Source organism: Rhamphochromis longiceps, linkage group LG14, assembly GCF_057381845.1.
Source record: "Rhamphochromis longiceps isolate RC_006_pf linkage group LG14, R_longiceps_female_GT1.1, whole genome shotgun sequence".
NCBI classification, from domain to species: Eukaryota; Metazoa; Chordata; class Actinopteri; order Cichliformes; family Cichlidae; genus Rhamphochromis; species Rhamphochromis longiceps.
Window position 1 is genome coordinate 31636964 of NC_140570.1, and position 17165 is coordinate 31654128.

Here is a 17165-nt window from a genome sequence, read left to right on the forward strand (position 1 = left end):
AGTGACTTAATAGATTAAGCAGTAATTAACACTGTGACATTGATAAATGGAGGGCAAGATAAAGGACAGTCATGTAGGCCCCCTTCTCCCTCAGATCCAGTGTCAAACGCACATTTATTCTTATCTCATTGGAGCATCTGCTTCCCCAATAATCCACAAATCGTGCAGTGGCTTTCCGCTAAGGCCAATGGACATGACTAAACTGCAGTGACTCTATTCGATTTCTATCAGTCTAATTTCTTTGAATCCAATTTGTATTCCAATCTACTGCTTTCTAATCACTTAAACCTTGAGTCTCCATCTGGTCTCCTCTTTCCTGTGGAAATGAACACAGCAGATGCCTCTACAATTGTCCTTTCACTGCCAAAAAAAGCTAAGCTGGGTGCACAGAAGGCCAGACGTGACTGGTCAGTGTCCTTCCTGAGTCAGGTGTAGAGGTTAAAAGCACATCCATATGCTGTGGAATATGGTTTGAAAATGACCCATTAATCTCAATACTGAAAAACTTCAACACATAAACCTTGTGAGCAGTTTCACTTTGAAAAGTGCAAAGAAAATATTTGCACAAGCTTAAGCGAGTGTATCTACTACAGCCCTCATGTGGCTTCCATGAATGTCCCTGAATGTGCACTGTCCAAAAATATCAAATTAAAAAACTTTATATACATTCCCACTGTTGAGCCATCAGACCTAACTCCTCACAGGAGCGAAAGTCACTTTTCAGCTTCCTATTGGGCCCCTTTTCCCACTCTCTTTACGGTAAATGGGCTTTCTGTTGCCCTTTTAATGTGATCATTGGTGCTGTGCAATCAAGTGCTCTCTGAGCTGAGGCGAGTGCACTTCACTGGGTCTCAGGGCACACGCTCCAATCAAAATGCTGTGTTTCCCCCTGTCTGCAATAATACCGCCATTACTTTTCACCACTGCTGTGCAGTCATCCACTTTTGGAAAAAAGTAGGAACCACAGAACAAACAAACAAGCACACAGACAGGGAATTAAATCAGAGAGGGATTACTGAACCAGAAGCTGATTCTTTTCTGCCTTTTTTCTTCCCGTCTACTTATGTCAGTTTCACTGAAATGGATGCAATTTCGCTGTGCTGTTATCCAAGAAATGTGCAGTATTTGAGCACCCGCTTTTCTCCCGCTATAGTGTTTCAACCAATATGTGACGTTAGCATTGAAATATAACTGAAAAACATATAGGTTAAACAAGATAAGATGGGTAACATTTGTCCTTTAAATCCGAGATAAAAAGCTGCTTAACTACAACTCATTCTCCTGCATTACCACTGACCACACACCTAGAACTGGTCTTTTCTGTTATCTTTGTCACATATTTATTCATGTGTGCAACAGAAGGCCAGGCCTTTGATGATCTTTTTGTAATTATTTTTATTAGCTCCCAGGAGAAATTCTCCCACCAACCAAATCAATACACACACCAGTCACAGGAAGAGCACTGAAGGAAGGGCTCCCCAAAGAGATATTAATTATTCTACCAACAGATGCATGCTAATCGGAGGTAACCAATGGCAACCCCAGACCAAGGCAAAAAGTTTTGGTCACCAAAGCGCCATAAAACATCAAACAGAAAAAACCAAGGTCCGGGCCAGGAATGCAGTAATATTATAATGTGGAAAAGGCCGAGGTATTTCGGGCAGAAAGTGCTGAAACCCAGTGGACTGAGTGAATATAAAAGTGTCCAAAAAAAAAAAAAAAAAGAAAACCTCAAAGAATTTTCAGAGTGAATGAATTATGCATTAGATCCATGTTGTCCAATCTGAAGTATACCCTCCCTCTGCCTCCCACTTCTCCCAACTCTCTCCACTTCTCTTCAACCTCCCACTCGATCTCCTTCTCTCTATGCATCTCCGCCTCTACCTCCCCATATCCCTCTGTCCATTTCACTTGCTCCCTGTCCTGTTACATGCTGTCCTCACTGTGAGGGTGACTGAGTCATATCCGTCATGTCATCAAAGGGGAAATACGATAAAGCAGCAGGGGGAAACTGGTGATGGTGAAAGACGGATGTTACTGGCCCTCTACGCCTCAGCACCGGCCCTGCCGTGACACTTCCAAGCAGCCCGTTCTGCACCCGAAATTCATCTTCTTTATGCCAAGCTGTCAGTGGCGTCACAGCGCATGAGCGCCAGTATACTCCAATACCAGACAAACAGCCCATCTCAGTGAGGTGTCACTGGAGACATCCTGCTGTATCTGCTGGAGCCCAGCCCAGTCCAGCGCATCCGGCCAGCCACTCGATACAGCAGAATCCTCAAACTGAAGACACACAGAGTGAAATGAAGAGTGTTCACAGGTGCAGAGCAGATTCCTCCGCTTCATCTTCTGTTTCAAGAGAGGGAGGGGTTTCAACTAGGTAACTGGCTCACATGATGGAGTCTGTTCCACCTCAGTGCTCCGCATACTGCTCCTCTCTTCTCCTGCTAGGATCCATACTTTGAAAGCAAACACAGGGGTAATTCTATGAGCTGCTCCCAACCCCTCAATGCATCCATGCTTGCCTCTAACAAATATCAGATAGAATTCCATTCTGAGTGTATTTCAGGCAATGTCGAGGTGGGGTCAAATTGACTTTGCATCCATGTATTTACTCTCTCCCCCATGCAGATGGAATATATAAATAGATAACTGTGGGAAACAGAATATCTGATTTTACTGCAAAGGGCTGATTCACATTGCTTGTATTTCAAGGAGTTTCAACCTTGTTTTCCCCCATTCTTACTCTCCACCCTACTATGAGTATCCATGCACAGAAAAGGCGATGTTATCACTTTTCAGCACTTGCCTCGTCTCAAAAGAGCGGAGATCGCTGACTTGCAACAAGATACTAAAGGAGGAAGAGCAGGATAACGTAAAAACAGTTAAGACTGCTTTATTGTAAAGGGAAAAGTGTTGACAAGCGTGCTGCTTCCTCTCTTTGTATGGACTGATTAGTACAAGGAGTACAGTACTAGTTCTGTGGGGCTGTCAGGCCACTGGTAGGGATACTAAACTGCGTGATGCAGATTAAATGATTTCCGATTCCTGGGCCAGTGAAGCGTGTAGCTCACTGCGCCACCCCACCTTTTTCAAACCTCTCTTTTTTCCTGCAGATCCTTTTGAAGAGCCTCTGCTCTAGCATTTGACTGTTGGCCTTTGCTTTGCACCATGACAGTAACCTTGATATTAAAGTTGTGTGCTTGGAAACTCAACGATTTCAATTCCAGCCCAGTCTCCCCTTCCTATTCCACTACAAAGAATCCCTTACAGTTAAGGTAATGTTCACTTGCTCCAGTCATGCAATGATCATCAGTAATAAGCAATCGTAATAGAGTCCAATTTTCTTTGGTCATTTTAATCTCTGTAAATGTTCTACAAATTAGATAAGAAAGCAGCAGTGTTTAGATCTATCTTTTCATGGTATATCGTGTGTGCAGAGTGCGTGTAATTGTAAAGACAGCTGACTCAAAATCACTTTCAGGTGTTAACAGAAATTAAAAAATATAGATTTTGATCAAATGTGGAGGGGGATAGAGAAGGGTGTAGGTGACACATGGTGTTGAGCTGTGACTGTGTGACTTTGCAGTAAGTGGACTGACTAATCCTAAATAGACTTATTTAGCTGCCTACAGTTAGGCTGGGAGATACTGACACACTTTTCATAAAGCACTCAAAATAATAAGCTATTCAAATAATAGAAACCTTAATTTAACTTAAATTTAGCTGTGGAGTTTTTCAGGAGAAAACAAAAAAAAGAGACTAAACAGAAAGGCCAAAACCAGGACTGATGTGTTCAGAAACAGTATCTCTCTGCTATCTAACCACAAGCATTTCATTCAGCTGAGTCCTCTTCAGGATGAGCATATGTATGTCACACAGAGACATCAGGTAGTCAGAAGGTAAATAACTAACCTGAGCCTCCTATGTAAGCGCACAAACAAAAAATAAGTATTTTCTCAAAACGAATGATATTATTTCACAGGACAGAGGTCAAACCCAAAATGTTTTTAAGAGGATTTCTTACCCAAGTTGTAAAAAAAGCAAGGAAATATAAAAACTCATTGGTCCTCCCTGCATGTCAAGCACTCCAGTGGTCCTTAGATAAGCTTAACTCCAGATGGAAACATGAAAAATAAGAGCTATAACCACACCATCCAACCGATAAACTCAGAAAGCAAAGCACCGGCTCTGATACTTCCTTTTTTAAGGTGCAGCCAAGCAAGTCAGAATAAGATTTATTAAATTTTTATACCACAAGACATTTAGTGTGGTCTTGCTTTGGGATACAGGGTCAAGGGTGCCAGCAGTAAGTGGAAGAGGACTCATTCAGTTTATTGAGGCCCATGTATCCACGCTAACACAAAACAAGACTTTGATGGTTATTAATAGTGTTTCCAAAACACATTTACCCGCACACTCCTACAGCAGTTCATAATTCTGGAGCTGGCTCTGTGTTGCATAGCCTCTCAGTGACAAATGCCCGGGAGCAGCTATGCAGAAAAAAAAATCACCACCATCCTGGAAGTGAAAGTGGAGAGTTCAAATGTTCAAGGATGTGATTAGGGCTTTTGTCCTCTTCACCGAAACGGTTGTGACACTTGGCTGATGCCACGTTCCACACTGAAACTTCAACCACAAAGCCAGTCTCACCAGGAGTCATTATATACAGTAAATCAACTCGCCCCGGGTCATGGTGACTAGGTTTACAAAGCAGTGGGGTGCCATTTTTTTCTTTTCCCAGCAAGGACACGACAAGAACAGGTTCCTACAGTACTGACAGAGAGAGATGCGTGCATTTTTCATTTGTGCATCATCAAAGTGATAGCCTCTGCTCTGAAACACTACTCTAATGAGGTGATGGTCTATAGTCTGGAGTCTTTGTATTTCTAAAGGTTTTTATCCTCCAGTTAGCTTCAGGTAAGAAAAGCTGGATAGCTGTCATGGCTAGGTGATCCATAGACCGAGCAGGAGATGAAGACGGTGGAACAAGACACTTATTCAGTGGCTCCACCACTCTGAGCAGCATTACAGCTGTGCTGGACTACTGCTGCGCGTGATGGATGTGTGCTTGAGTGTCGTACTCTGGCTGTCCATCTTCATATGTCTTGCACTGCGAGACAGCTCATGCATTTTTATCACCAGACCTGACCTCATCTTTAAAACACTGGTGAGATACTCAGCTCAGGCACAACTGTCACACAAAGTCTTAACAATGAAGAACAAGAGAGTATGTTTTGTTTTTTGGCTTAAAACGTCAAAAATTAAAAACACATACATCCCCCCAATGTTAAGATAAGATAAGATAAGATAAGATAAGATAAGATAGAACTTTATTAATCCCTCGGGTGGGTTCCTCTGGGAAATTCGATTTCCAAAAAAGCACAGCACCGACAGAAGTTACAGAGTTATACACACACACATATATATAAATACAGAGACAATATAAATAAAATATACGAAGGGGATAAATAGAATAAATAGGAATAAAAATAAAAATACAAGTGAATTGCAAATTTCAAGTATTGAGTCTATTGCACTGTTGACTATTTACAAAAGTATTGCACAAAAGGTATTGTACAGTGAGGTGAAGAGGCACTACAGCTTAGTTGTTCCCCCCTCCTTTGTCCTCCTGTTTCCCCTCCCTCTCCCCTCCAGAGAGGAGTTAAACAGTTTGATGGCGTGTGGGACAAAGGAGTTTTTAAGTCTGTTAGTTCTTGTCTTTGGGAGAAGCAACCTGTCACTGAACAGACTCTTCTGATTGTTTATGGCCGTGTGCAGAGGATGCCCAGCATTGTCCATAATGTCCATCGGTTTCTTTAATGTCCTTTTCTCTGCCACTGTCACCAGAGTGTCCAGCTTCATGCCGACCACAGAGCTAGCCCTCCTGATCAGTTTCTCCAGCCTGGATGAGTCCTTCTTTGCTGTGCTGCTCCCCCAGCACACCACAGCATAGAAAAGTACTCCAGAAACCACCGACTGGTAAAACATCCTCAGGAGCTTCCTGCAGATGTTAAAAGACCTCAGCCTCCTGAGGAAGTACAGTCGGCTTTGGGCTTTTTTATACAGGTGCTCTGTGTTGCATGACCAGTCCAGTTTATTGTCCACCCACAGCCCGAGGTACTTGTACTTGTTGACCACCTCCACCTCCACCTCCTCCCCCCTCTATCTGAACCGTTGTAATTGTGCATTATTTCTTCTTGCTTTATCCTCCTGCAATCACTTTATGTTTGCCAGTATAGATCTGTATGGTCTGTAAGTTTACGGTGGATTTGTGTATCTGTGTTTGTTTGTGTAGGGGGCTTTATCCTAAAAGCATGGATTATACAGTTCCATGTACTTCCATGAGTCACTCAACCTTGACATCCCTTCCTCCTATCTGAAGGTTGCTGCGAGACAGACAAACAGAGGGCAGGGTGAGGGCAACGGGACACAGAGTAAATAAATGCTTTCCCCAAAAACATTTCAGTGCAGCTTGGAACATGAAAACACAGATAAGACAAACACTCAGTCCCTTCCATGTTCACATCACTACCGGCTTCTGTTATACTCAGTCCTTATGTCATGTTGTTTTGCCGTGCTCTTACGACAGTTACATTTTTCCTGATAGGACTGCTCATCAACTCCACAGTGTAAATGAGTAACACATCCTGCACATCCTGATTTATATAACGGCACCTTTATTTACTGCTGGCCCCCTTACAACTTTTAATCTGCTGTTTGCGAAACAAAGACGATGACAGAACAGACTGAGGCTTATATCTGTGCTCTGGGGCCCAGGCGGTAAGCACAGGTGTGTATTCTATAAGTACAGGTGTGTGAGACAGGTGAAGGCCCTTACCACTTGTTTTACCTGCTTTAGTCATCTCTAGTCATCATATCACTCCTCCCCCACCCCAACCTAAACACACTCCCACTTTATGCTCCTATCACAGGTGTACAATAAACTCCTCATTGTTTGAATTCCACCCTCATTGACACCGCCACTGATGGGATACCTGAGCAATGACAGTATGTGTGTACGTGAGATACAGGGGAAGAGCAAGACTGTGGGAAGATCTGAAAATATATATTGTGGGAGGAAAGACACTAGCTGTCTACCTAACAGTGTTAAACCTCTACTTGGTCCTGTTGTAATCTCTCAGTTATTTTGTCTTTTTCTCTGTGCAATTCCGCTCTGTAAATGTCAGGGGTATGCTTGACTGGGGCTTAATAAAGCGGAGGTAAAACAGGGAAAAGTGGCATTACCTTCCCTCCATTTTGCTGGTCTTAGAGGAAAACCAGCCATGTGCATTGTCTGAAGCTGACATTTTCTCTCCCACATCTGCACCATGAAACTGCAAAGACACTACCTATCGTGTTTCAAGAATTTAAAACAGCTGTGAATCCTCTTATATCTCAGTGATCACACGGCATTATTTTTGTGATTTAAAAGAATTATGGAGAGCTCAAACTTTACTCTATCACGTGTTGAATGTGTGAAGTGATCGCTGTTGAAACACGAACCACTGAGCAGCCAGACTTGGCTGTTAAAACATCATAGGAGATGACATGACAACGTTACCGGCCAAGTAACACTTATCACTTAAATGGCACAAAAGGATCAGGAAGCTGATTTTTACTGGACAAGTGCTCACCGCATCCCATTTCCTCGTTCCCTATTCTGTCACTTTGTATTATGATTACCAGCTTCAGTCTTGTTGTCTTAACTCATTTTTGATGTTAATCAGAGAATAAACAGTAGCGCTTCATGGCGAAGAGCAAGGCGACTTCCTTGACAGTGATGAGACTATGGGAGACAGTAGAGAGGGGACTTTCCTGTACATTTGAGATGAAGGTTCACCATTACAGCAACACCATTCCAGCAAATGAACCGCAATTACAATAACACTGCCTAAACACTGCCAGCTCGAGCAGAACAATCACATTTGGGGCACGAATCGCAATGGCTCTTACACAATGACCTCAGCCTGCCTCATCATTCACCTAGACTATTTTAATCTGGGCTTACTTTCCATTATAGGCCAGCACTATAAACCTCTCTCATTTAATCATAACCATCAACAGAGTTGTTAGTTTGCAGTGTTCTTCGGTAATAAAGCATCAGCCTTGCAATTTATATTTAAAAGATTGTATTGTTAAACCACTCTTCTCTCAGTTTTTAGATTTGATTGCACCCATTCTGTCCCTCCTCCTTTCCATAACACACGCACACGCGCGCTCTCCTGGTTTGAGTTTCTCTTGACTCAGCATTAGTGAAGCCCCAACCCCGCTGGTGAATCAAAAACTACACACTATCCACAGAAACGACCCCATCCCCAAGCGGCCATCTAAACAGCCTCCTTGACATATTTAAGTTGGTCCTTATTTCAGCACCTCTTGGTGTATCACCCAGGATGAATGTGATGTCACCAGCTCCTACATCAGACACAGGCATGCAGGAGATCTCAAAATAGCAAAGGGTCAGGAGTGCATGTCCACTATGCAAAGCATGTTCTAAACCAGCTTCAAAAGCAACACAGCAGAGTTTGTAAGATAACAAAAACAGCTGCAGACATGTGTATTCCAGAAAGTATATCCTACTGCAGTGGGCCTTTTCATACAAAAAAACCCCACACACTGTGGTAAAACTGTTTTCAGATGCACAACTTGTCTCGGGTCACTAAATGTCTTCCAACTCTGGCCAACAACAGCCAACACACATCCACTTTCTCCACCTATTCCCTCCCAGTATCAGTCCTCTCCTGCACACTAGCAGTATTAATCACAGCACACTAAACAGTGACTGACGCCATTCACAAGTCTTGGCTTTGTTGGCTATGCAGCCCAGTGAATGCAACTCCAGGCCTTTTTGTCTGCCCAAGTGGACTCTTAGTGGAAGCTCCTCCCTCTCCATGGACCCTAAGATTACCTCTTAAAAGGCTGGGTGATGGGTGAGTTCTGCTGGGATGGAATAGGAGAGCAAGACAGAGGGGGGAGGAGGGTGACAGGCAAATGATTGGGAAGATCCACTGCTCCCTGGGAGATGTGCTCTCTCTCTCTCTGTCCAGCTAGCAATGCCATCAGCTACTGCTTAGCAACCAGTGGCTGAACAGAGTAAAAAACACCAAAAAAGGCCAAGGGGAAAAAAAATTCAATTCCCAGAAGAAAGGAGACTTGATTTGCAAACTACTAAACGTGGACACTGAACTAAGACGCTTCAGAACCAAAACTTGCAGCTGTGAGGAACAAAAGCGTGGGTTGACAGGCAAAAGAAAAGAAAAAATGGGACCTTACAGACTCTTGCATTCAGGGGCAACAAAAAAAACTGGTTCACATATGGATAAGCTGAGCAAACAATGCAATACAAACATATGTGTGAATCATCACTCACGTATGATAATATAATGACCCAGCACGAGACTCGTCAGAAGTATTCTTTTCTCATTCTTTGATTATAAGCCTCTGATTGTCTGTGCAGACAGTGTGCAAGACCACTGAAAAAAAGGTGTGTCCTTTTCAAAAGAAGCACTAAAATGAAAGCAGACCACGGAATTTGAAGGTAATACATCTTAATACCGATTATCGTTTCGCCAGTCACAGGTTGGACCCATTCCAATCACGATTTCCGTCACCTAAGCTGTCCTATTTTGATGATTGCTGTGAGTCATTACATTAACTCTCTAGCTGAAGCTGTTTTAATTCCTCTATTAAACTAGTTCCCTTGTAGGCCAGAGAATCCTGAGAAGCATGTAATATAAAGATGCTGACTGGGCACTCAGTGGTAGACTGGATCAAGAGGGCAGGAGCTTTTGGCTGCAGAAATGAATCAATCTTGTCTGTAATCCACATCATCATTAAACATTAATCAAACAAATGGAAATAATAAACTGTGGCACTGTTCCAGATTTGGTTTAGGTCAGCTTACACCACAATGCACAACCACAGCTCTGAAAACCTAAAGCACAGAAACCACGCCATGTAGTGCAGAGTGCAGACACTGAGTATTGTACAATCATAGCATATATAAGAAGCAGGCCAATGACCCCCAAATTTACAGAGCAGAACTAGGCTACTGTCTGTTTTATACAGCACTACTTCCATTTATACCACATCGAATCTCATATGTTTGATACGTTCTGTATTTTCCTTTTCCAAAAGGGTCTCTCTCACCTCTGCAATGGAAATACCTGTAGCCGCTGTGACAGAACCTGGAAATCATTTATATTCAGCTTTCTCTAAAACCTGTGTCACAGTCAGAAGTGTTTCAAAACACATTTAAAGTGTTCTGTCATGGTATGAGCTATGGTTCTATATTATATTGAACAGCTTTTTCTCATCTGTTGCATATAAAAAGAAAATACACCTAATCTTTGCTCCGATTTTAGCCTCTTGGGAGGAGCTTTTTTGTTGGTTTTAAGCATTTCTTCGTTTTTTTTGCTTCGACTTTAGTGGATGAAAAAAGAGAAGAAAATGAAAAATAAGCACTGAGGAGATGTAAATTCATTTAAATAAAAACTCCACAAGCTCGTCATGTTATCACCCAAAAGCCAATGCTGATGGCGACTTATTATTATTATAATAATTAAACTGTAAAATAAATGAGAAACAAAATTGGCTTTAAACTGGGTGTTGCACGGCAGGGACTTGCGGAGTCAGGGAAGAACAGAACATTATAATATATTTAAGGAGTTTTACACAACAACGCGTTTAGTAACTTACCATCAACTTGAAAATACAGTAGTCCACTGACAAGGATGAACGCTAGCGGACCCATACTAGCATATTAACCATCCACGGCGGGCGCGTAAATCCTCGATTTCACTACAGAAAGAAAGATGTCCAAAATGACAATCAAGTCAATTCCGTGTTTCTAGGAGTTATGGATGGGCCCTATTTACTGACAAAAGCCAGTGTTAAGGTCCAGAAACAGAGAGGATCCATTTAAAGTAGTAGTTTACCCGGAGCAGAGCGGGATGTAAATACACAGCGAACCTTGAATCCAAACTCTCGGTCTTTGGATATTATCCCTGCTTGCCCCGTGAGTTCCTCTGCAGTCTCTGCTGTTTGACAAGATGACCTACTGTACACGCTGTAACGAACAGAGTCTGAAAGAAAGGTAATTTAAGTCCACACTGGAAAACACAGCATAGTATCTATACTTCTCCGCTCGTTATCGGGTCCTTGAGACGCGTCTCTGGCACCTTTCAAATCTTCAGCGACGTCTCCATAGTTGGAGAGACGACTCGGCAGCAAACCAAACTTCAGCTATCATGCATTTCCAGAAAGTTGTGTTATTGTAGCGAGAAGCAGCTCCCGAAAGACCCATGTGCTCAGCGCTGTAAATGTACAGTCATTCTACAGTTCAACATCCTCCTCTCTTTCTGCCTTTGGGTTTCAACAGCGCGGCCGCTAGGAGCGCACGGTCTCTGCGCACAGCCCGCAGCCCACCACACTGAAGCTCGACGCACTCGCACAAAACAAGGATCGGTTCGCGAAATCAGGAGCGAGACGAAGAGAGAGCAGCCTAGTGGTTTGAGAACGAGGAGAGTTTGGATGTCAGCCCGAATCTCTCTTAAGTTGTGATAATCAAGATAAGCATTTCAAGCAGAGAGAGAGAAAGAGGGAGGATAATAAAGCCATAAAACCACTTTACACATATTTGAATGTTTACACATTAGGAGTTTAACTTTTTATACGTTTACAGCCTCAAGTGCAGTCATTGTTCACCACAGGGCTGGATGTTGGAGAACAATGTTATCTTAAGACATCAAGGAGTTTAAGCATCTTATTTACTGAAACATTTCCTAGTGGGGCCAACAACTACATCTGCACAGGCAACAGCGGTAAAAGGGTGGAAAACGAAAACAGGATAACATAAGAATCACGTTATTTTATGAATGGAATTCATTCATCATATGATAAAGCTGCTAATCAATATATTCCATATTTGAACGCAGGCAAATTACACTTGCTGGGAAATTATAAGCTGAATAGCATGAGGATATTAATCCATTGAGATACTGAAGCAGAATTGTAAATATGATCTTTGTCAGAAATCAATGACTGATTGACCGAGGCCCTGCCCCAGGATGAGGAGAGGAGCAGCTCTGCATACCAACAAATAAATACACAAATGTCTTTTTAAGGGCGAGATATGCAGACGCACACACGGAATGCAGAGAACAACATTATTGCAGTCCAATTTTAATCATGGCCAAATCATGATTGGAAACAACAAGGAGGACCAGAGATGTGCTGATGGTCAGAGATAGAGGGGAGGTTCGTGTACGTGGTCTGAACTACCGCGCAGCAGCCTTCTGCATGTTTCCGTACAGGGTTTATTACGGGGGAGCTATGAACTGTGAGCTCCCCCTACTGGTGTCAGCTATGGCTACCTTCTTGTTACCATGCTCTCTTTTTTTTAATACCGGCCTACGAAGCCGTATACAGCCATGGTACAGCATATGGAGACCCAACAGGAGTGTGACGGATATAAGAAAACTTGGAGACTGCGTGCATTGCTGTGTTATATCAAGTAGATGAATTCACATGATTTGATAAATGCCACACCTAAGGGGCAATTTCAGCACGCAAATCTCAAATCTTCTATGTTAGGAAATAACAAGCCGAATGCACTGTTTTACATCAAAAAGTTATGATTACGCTGACAAACTGTTTTCCAAAATTTGTACCAAAGTATTATCATTTCATTTCCCCAGTCAGTATATTGTGTAATTCAAACGACTTTCAGAAAGCAAAAATGGCACAAAGCAATAAATAAGCATGCTTGCAAATTAAAGAATACAGCTCTGGGCACGCCAGTGTAAAAAGATGGAACGCACAATCTAACAAGTTGGTGCTTTGTTTCTCCTCTGAATGGACGCAACATTAGCAGAAGTGTGGGCTGAAAGGCTTGGATTTCTCATTTTGTGATTTACATCAAAGTCAGCCATACAACAAAGCCCAACATATGTGCCCCCAAGATGTGTTTGAAAGCCCTGCTCTCCCACTAAAAACAATATACAGGCTAAGGCACATGATCGAATAGCTGTGGCAGAAGGAAACACTTCCACCGCCTTTAATGATAGCTTTGACTGCTCACGGCCACTTTTTTCTTCTGTTTGTTTGTTGAGCTACATGTCGAAGCTTGCCCTGTAAAGGCCTTACGGGGAACTGCGACATGCTGTAAGTTTGCTAGCTGGCTCTCGTTGCAGGGAGCATTGTCAGCTGGCCAGACACAGTGATTTGTCTTCATATTTTAATATGTTTGTGAGCTGCATGCAAATGCTGTCTTCTCAGTGTCTCTCCAGTGTCCTAGATTCTAGCAAATGCATGCAGCCACAAACAGACACACAAAGAGGCAAACAGAAATTTATTGTGTCATCAGTGTTGCTGAGGGTTGAAGGCAAATAAAAGAGAGGAGAGGGAGAAAAAAGGGAACTGGAGAAAGGTCATTTACGAAAAAGAAAAGCCCACTTCAAACATAAACAATGGAGTGTATGGCTTCATTGATGGAAAAGTAAGTAGAGTGTAATTCTCCCCCAAGCCCAGCCTTTTATTCCCCACTCTCAATCACTTTATCTGTAGCACAAGCAGTGATATTTTGTGGCTTTCTAAATATCAGCTCAAAGTGGATTTATTTTAATTAAACTGGAGGCTGTGTTTACTCAGGACAAGGCATGTTACATAAAAATGAGTTTGGGGGACTGATAACTCACGGACACCAGGATACAAGCTTATGCTTCATTCCACTGCTGGAAGTACATTACAAATCTTTCATTAGGGTGACATTTATAATATTACTGACAAACAAGGTTTGCTTGGGTTGATTAGTTCTTTCATTTCAAAAACTGAAAGCTTGCAGATGAGGTGTAACCACAAACAAATGAGGCTGACGTCAGTGGGGGGAAAGCAAATCAGGAGCAGCGGTTTGGAACGAGTGCATTAAAAACGCAGGACTCCAATATATTAAAAGCATGCAAGTGCACCTTATTTTCCACAAAGAGACAACATATATATGAATTTACCACCAGATGCTGAAATGAATCATTTGTTTTGACCTAAACTAATTTCTGTCATGTTTTTGTGTGCAATTATGTGTTTTTAATTAAATCAAAACTAATAATCAATCAGATAATTACCCATTAATGTCCCCAGAACATCTGCTCATTGACGGATCCATGGGTGGAGCCATTCATTGGGACGGTTGACCTACATTCATCCATCCTCGTCTACTTGTCAAATGACATGGCATTAATTGGTCAAGTCCACTTACTTTTATGGCAAATATAAGTATTCAAAATATTAGTTTGCAAATCAATACAACAACTGACATGATCAGCCTACATATGAAATGCTCCACCCTTTAATTATTGCAGTTTTTTTCTCACTAAGAATTGTCCATGATGAGGCTCAGGTTATACTAAAGCGCTGCGAACACAAAGTGCTACAGTGTGGTTGTTTTCTGCAGATAAAAGCATGGCTGAGAATCAATAGCGGGTCCCCAAGTGGACCGAGTGATATCTACGAGATGATCAGGAGTGTGTACAACAGCATCTGCGGACTCTGGGGGTTTGTAGGCTACACGTTCCAGCAGAGGTATTTGCAACACTTTAATTGCATGTAACTGTGGCGTAATCCAAATGCAAACTATGAATCACATGCAGACAGTGACAAAGTGTGTAGTTTCATCAGAAGTGCTTCTCCTGCGTGTCCGAGGGAGAAAAAGAAAAGTGTTTTTAATTGTGCGCCAGGTCAGAGGTTCAGGTAGCAACATCACTCATGATCAGATCAGAGTGGTATTTGGGGAGCTCTTAGCTGGATATCTTTCATGGCTGAGTATCCCCTTACTGGGTTTGGGTCTCTGCGTGGGGATGATTAGGAGCTGGAGGTGGGAGGAGGTGGTGTGCAGAGGATGGTGGAGTGGGGGGTTTGATGTGTGGAGGGGTGATTAATGTAGATGTCAGTAGTGGCCCTTCCTCCTATGCTCCCTACCCAGCATCCGTAATGACACCTGGGGAAGGCAGAATGGGCCTACCTGCAGCCCAGGCTCCCTCAGCAGGGCATGATTCTTCCCCATGATCCTCCTCTGTCAGCAGTCCTGTCACCCAGCTCGGATCAGGCCCTTATTAATGGGCCTCTATGTCAAACATAGATATTAAGCTGTGCTCCGCTTCGCACTAGCCTTGGCAATAACGCCCACACGGGCACACAAACACACACACACACACACACACACACACACACACACACACACACACACACACACACACACACACACACACACACACACACACACACACACATTCCTATACAATCCAGTGACAGACATAAACACACACGGCAGAGTGTGGCACAGGCAGAACTCGCAAACACATCACCACATGTGCATTAACATTCGCTGAAATATTACTTCCTTCTTTAGCAACTTTTTCTGATTTTGTTTCAGCGTGACAAAGAGTCCATAGATCTATTAGATATCACTGTTTCCCTCCTCTCCTTCTACTCTTTAATACACACAGCCCAATATCACATTAAGCCTAAAAAGTGACAAACCTTTCACTATGATGTATCGTCCAACAATGCAAATCACTCTAGTCACCAGTGAATAAGACCCATGCAGTTTTAAAAAGGTCACACTGCTCCGCGGCTGCTGAGTGAGCCCTCATCTGGGACTCTCCTCAGCTCTTTCCGGGACAGTGGCGCAGCTGCCCCTCTGTTGGTCTTCCTTGGTCTCTTGTGTTCTGGGGGCCTCTGGATGTCTGGAGTTTTGATCTCCTCCACACCTGCTTCACGCCCTGGAGGACGGGGCTGTGGCCCCCCCACACCCTCTAGCAGATTATTACATGAAGGAACCTTTTAAAAAAACAAAAAACAAGCGCGTCCATGCTCACAGGTGTACACACGGGTGATCACACCCACAAACTACACCCTTTTTGGCTCCTACCTCAAAGCACACTGTGTTCTGTTGATCTTATGTGCTGCACAATAATGTTTAACATTTAGTATTTACTGTCATATTCCCATATATCATTGTGATGTTGTTTATTCTATTACTCTTGTTCTCTTCTGCTTGCTTTCTTTTTTCTTTCTCAGCAGGTGATCCAGGTGATTGATATATGCATTTTTTTTTCTCTGCCCGTTCTGTTGGTTTTTGTCTTTTGCCCTTCTCCCCCGTCCCTCTTCTCAGCTGTTTCTCTTTCCCTCTTTCTTTCTCCCCTTCTTTCCCCCAGTCAAGTCTGTCCCGTATTCAGTAAGTGAAAATAAAATAAACAATAAAAGGTGAATCAAATGGACCATTACGGCAAGGCTGGGATGGTCAGTTTGGTAAAGTAAATCCGTTGGGCATCTTTCTTTGCCTTTAGACAACAATTCTGATGGCAAAAGAGCCAAACGGGACAGGCAAAAAAAAAAAAAAAAAAAAAAAAGAAAAAGGTCACACTGAATGGCTACTGAGTACAGATTCTGTAAAATCTCTGTCTAGAAATGAGGCCAGCTAAAAGCAAATACCCCTCAAATATTGGCTAAGACTAAACTAGGGCTGCTTTTGCAATCTAGACTTGCTTCTTTAATAAGGTACATGAACCGGGGAGACATTTATAGGTATCCAAATTTTGGGTTTATTCGGGACAATAAAATGTTTAATGGAAGTCAGCATGACACCAGTTAAAACCTGTACTCTCTGATACTCCCTGAGAGAAGCTAAGTAAGGGGCCAGACAGATGGAGAGAGTATGGAGGATATGACACTTGAGCTCAGTGTAGAGAGAGTCTTCCATCAGCAGGACATAAACCTTGCATGTAATGCATCGTCTGTTCTTCCTCTGTGTTCACTGAAAGGTACAGGAAGCGAGATAGGGGAACCCTATCAAATGTTGGAAAATTGAAGTAGAAGATTAACTGTACAGGCGTTCTTTCTTTTAACATCTACTTCAGCTCCACAGTTTGCTGACTTTCTTATTTTCATGTGACTACAAAGGTCATCAGTTTGTGATTTTGGTTGCAAGTTTTAATGTGGTACTTACAAGGGAATCACCTTTTCATAGTCATACATAAACTTTTTATTAAATTCTATTTAAAAAAAAATACTGGAATCTCTATGTTATTAACTCTGAAGTTCATGTCAAGTTCTGTGGCCAAAATATATATTTAAAAGATGAAGTGATTTATTTTTTAATCTGAACA

At 42.5% G+C, this 17165-nt stretch overlaps 1 protein-coding gene across 9 annotated transcripts in view; it reads right to left on the minus strand.

Annotated features, from left to right (window-relative positions):
- Nucleotides 1-11487, minus strand: part of robo2 (roundabout, axon guidance receptor, homolog 2 (Drosophila)) — a 155017-nt gene extending 143530 nt beyond the window's left edge. For 2 of the 9 annotated variants that reach the window (XM_085379670.1, XM_085379668.1), the window contains exon 1: nt 10702-11487. In XM_085379670.1, coding sequence (XP_085235796.1) covers nt 10702-10756 — 55 coding nt within the window. In that variant the 5' untranslated portion in view covers nt 10757-11487. The remainder of the gene's footprint in view (nt 1-10701) is intronic. The other 7 variants (XM_085379666.1, XM_085379669.1, XM_085379672.1 and 4 more) reach the window with 5 other exon arrangements.
- Between the last annotated feature and the right edge of the window lie 5678 nt (nt 11488-17165).